Source organism: Egretta garzetta, unplaced genomic scaffold (genome assembly GCF_000687185.1).
Source record: "Egretta garzetta isolate BGI_Z169 unplaced genomic scaffold, ASM68718v1 scaffold1137, whole genome shotgun sequence".
In the NCBI taxonomy this organism is placed as follows: domain Eukaryota; kingdom Metazoa; phylum Chordata; class Aves; order Pelecaniformes; family Ardeidae; genus Egretta; species Egretta garzetta.
This window is the reverse complement of record NW_009260293.1, coordinates 36,230-37,736: the sequence shown is the minus strand read 5'-3', so window position 1 is coordinate 37,736 and position 1,507 is coordinate 36,230. Positions and strand designations below refer to the sequence as shown.

The 1,507-nt window shown below is 55.7% G+C and overlaps 1 protein-coding gene across 1 annotated transcript in view; it reads left to right on the top strand.

The window, feature by feature from the left end:
- The window catches only part of LOC104129610 (poly(rC)-binding protein 2), a 10,559-nt gene that overhangs the window by 7,934 nt on the left and 1,118 nt on the right, over positions 1 to 1,507 (top strand). The window contains exons 10-11 of the mRNA XM_035897964.1: positions 556 to 628; positions 1,161 to 1,199. Coding sequence (XP_035753857.1) covers positions 556 to 628; positions 1,161 to 1,199 — 112 coding nt within the window. The remainder of the gene's footprint in view (positions 1 to 555; positions 629 to 1,160; positions 1,200 to 1,507) is intronic.

Below are 1,507 nucleotides of genomic sequence, written 5' to 3'. Positions count from 1 at the left end.
CACCACCATCCTCTGGCACCCATGCTCATCCTGTAGGCTCGTTGCAGGCTCGGTGGGGGCTGATCTCTGCTCCTGGCACCCTTAGAACAGTGAGGGCAGGGGGGGGTGGCTCTGACGCGCCAGGCCAGGGAGGAGAAGGGTTAGAAGGAAGCTGGGCTAAGAGCTACTCTGGGGGCTGAACCGAGCCGGGCTCCATCCCCATCTCCCTTTGTGGCACTCCTGTCCCCACCGCTGCTCCCTGCATGGTGTGGTGTGAGCACCCTGCCGTCTCGTCTCTCCTGCTCCTCTCTGCTTCTCTCCCTGAGCTCCTTTCATACCTCGCTTCACCAGGGGGGTGGGCACAGGCCCCCCCCAGCCCCACCTTGGCCTGGTGCCTTCCTCCTCTCCGTGGGGAGAGGGCTGTGCCGTATACAGAGGGACCGGGGGGAACCCAGTGCCACTTGGCAGTGTCTGTGTTGATGTGTGTGCTGTGTGAGTCCTGGCCCCCCTTGGGCTTGGGAAATGGCTAACATCAGCCTTTTTCTTTCTCTTTTTTTTTTTTTCTCCCCCCTCTAGCTGACCAAGCTGCACCAGTTGGCAATGCAACAGTCACACTTTCCAATGTCTCATGGCAACACTGGATTCAGTGGTATGGAAAATCCTTCTCTCTTCTGTACGCTAGCGTGGGCCAAAGGCCAGCCTGCGAGCCGCCGCTTGGCTCCTCTCTAACGGGGCCTCCGCTTGGGTCTCATGGTCTCAAAAAAAAATAAAAAAAAAACCCAAAACCAAAACTGAAATGTTCCCCCAGAGGCAAGCCTGGCCAGGTAATGATTTTTTTTTTTTTGTCACGATGTCTCTGGGGGCGACTTGGTACTGGCCTCTGTGAATTGTGGGGGGCCGCAGAGAGTAGAAAAATACAAACCAAAAGCAAACCACCGAGCAGGCAGGGCTTCCATGCTGCTTTCCTTCCTCTTCACCCTCATCCTCCACAGCTCTGCCAATGCACCGGGAGACCCCCCCGACCCGCAGCACCCTCTCTCTCCCCTCCGGCTACTCCAGTCCTGAGCAGGCAACTGTTGAGTTGTACCAAATTTGCTGTAGATTTGCTAAGATGGCTAAAATATCCATTTGGGGCTCTAAACTTGAGACAGCCAAACTCATTGTCACTTGTATCTTAACAGGCATTGAATCCAGCTCTCCAGAGGTGAAAGGCTATTGGGGTAATGATTGAAAAACAAAATCTGTAGTTATTCTATTGTGTATTAATACTGACCGGGGTCTCGTTCTCCCTGTTAAATGCTGCCCGCCTTTGTGCACGGATGGGAGGGGAAAGGGGGGGTCGAGGGGAGCCTTAGAAGGGCTGGAGGTACTGACTGGCTTGGTTGTACATGCCCCAGAAGAAGTCAGCTGGACAGTGGAGAGCAGCAGGACTTGTCGGAGGGCTCGGTCATCCAGCGCCTGATGCTGTTAACGAGCCTTGCGCCCCCTTGCTTTACCCCCCAACCAGGCGCTGGGGCAGGCAGGGCTG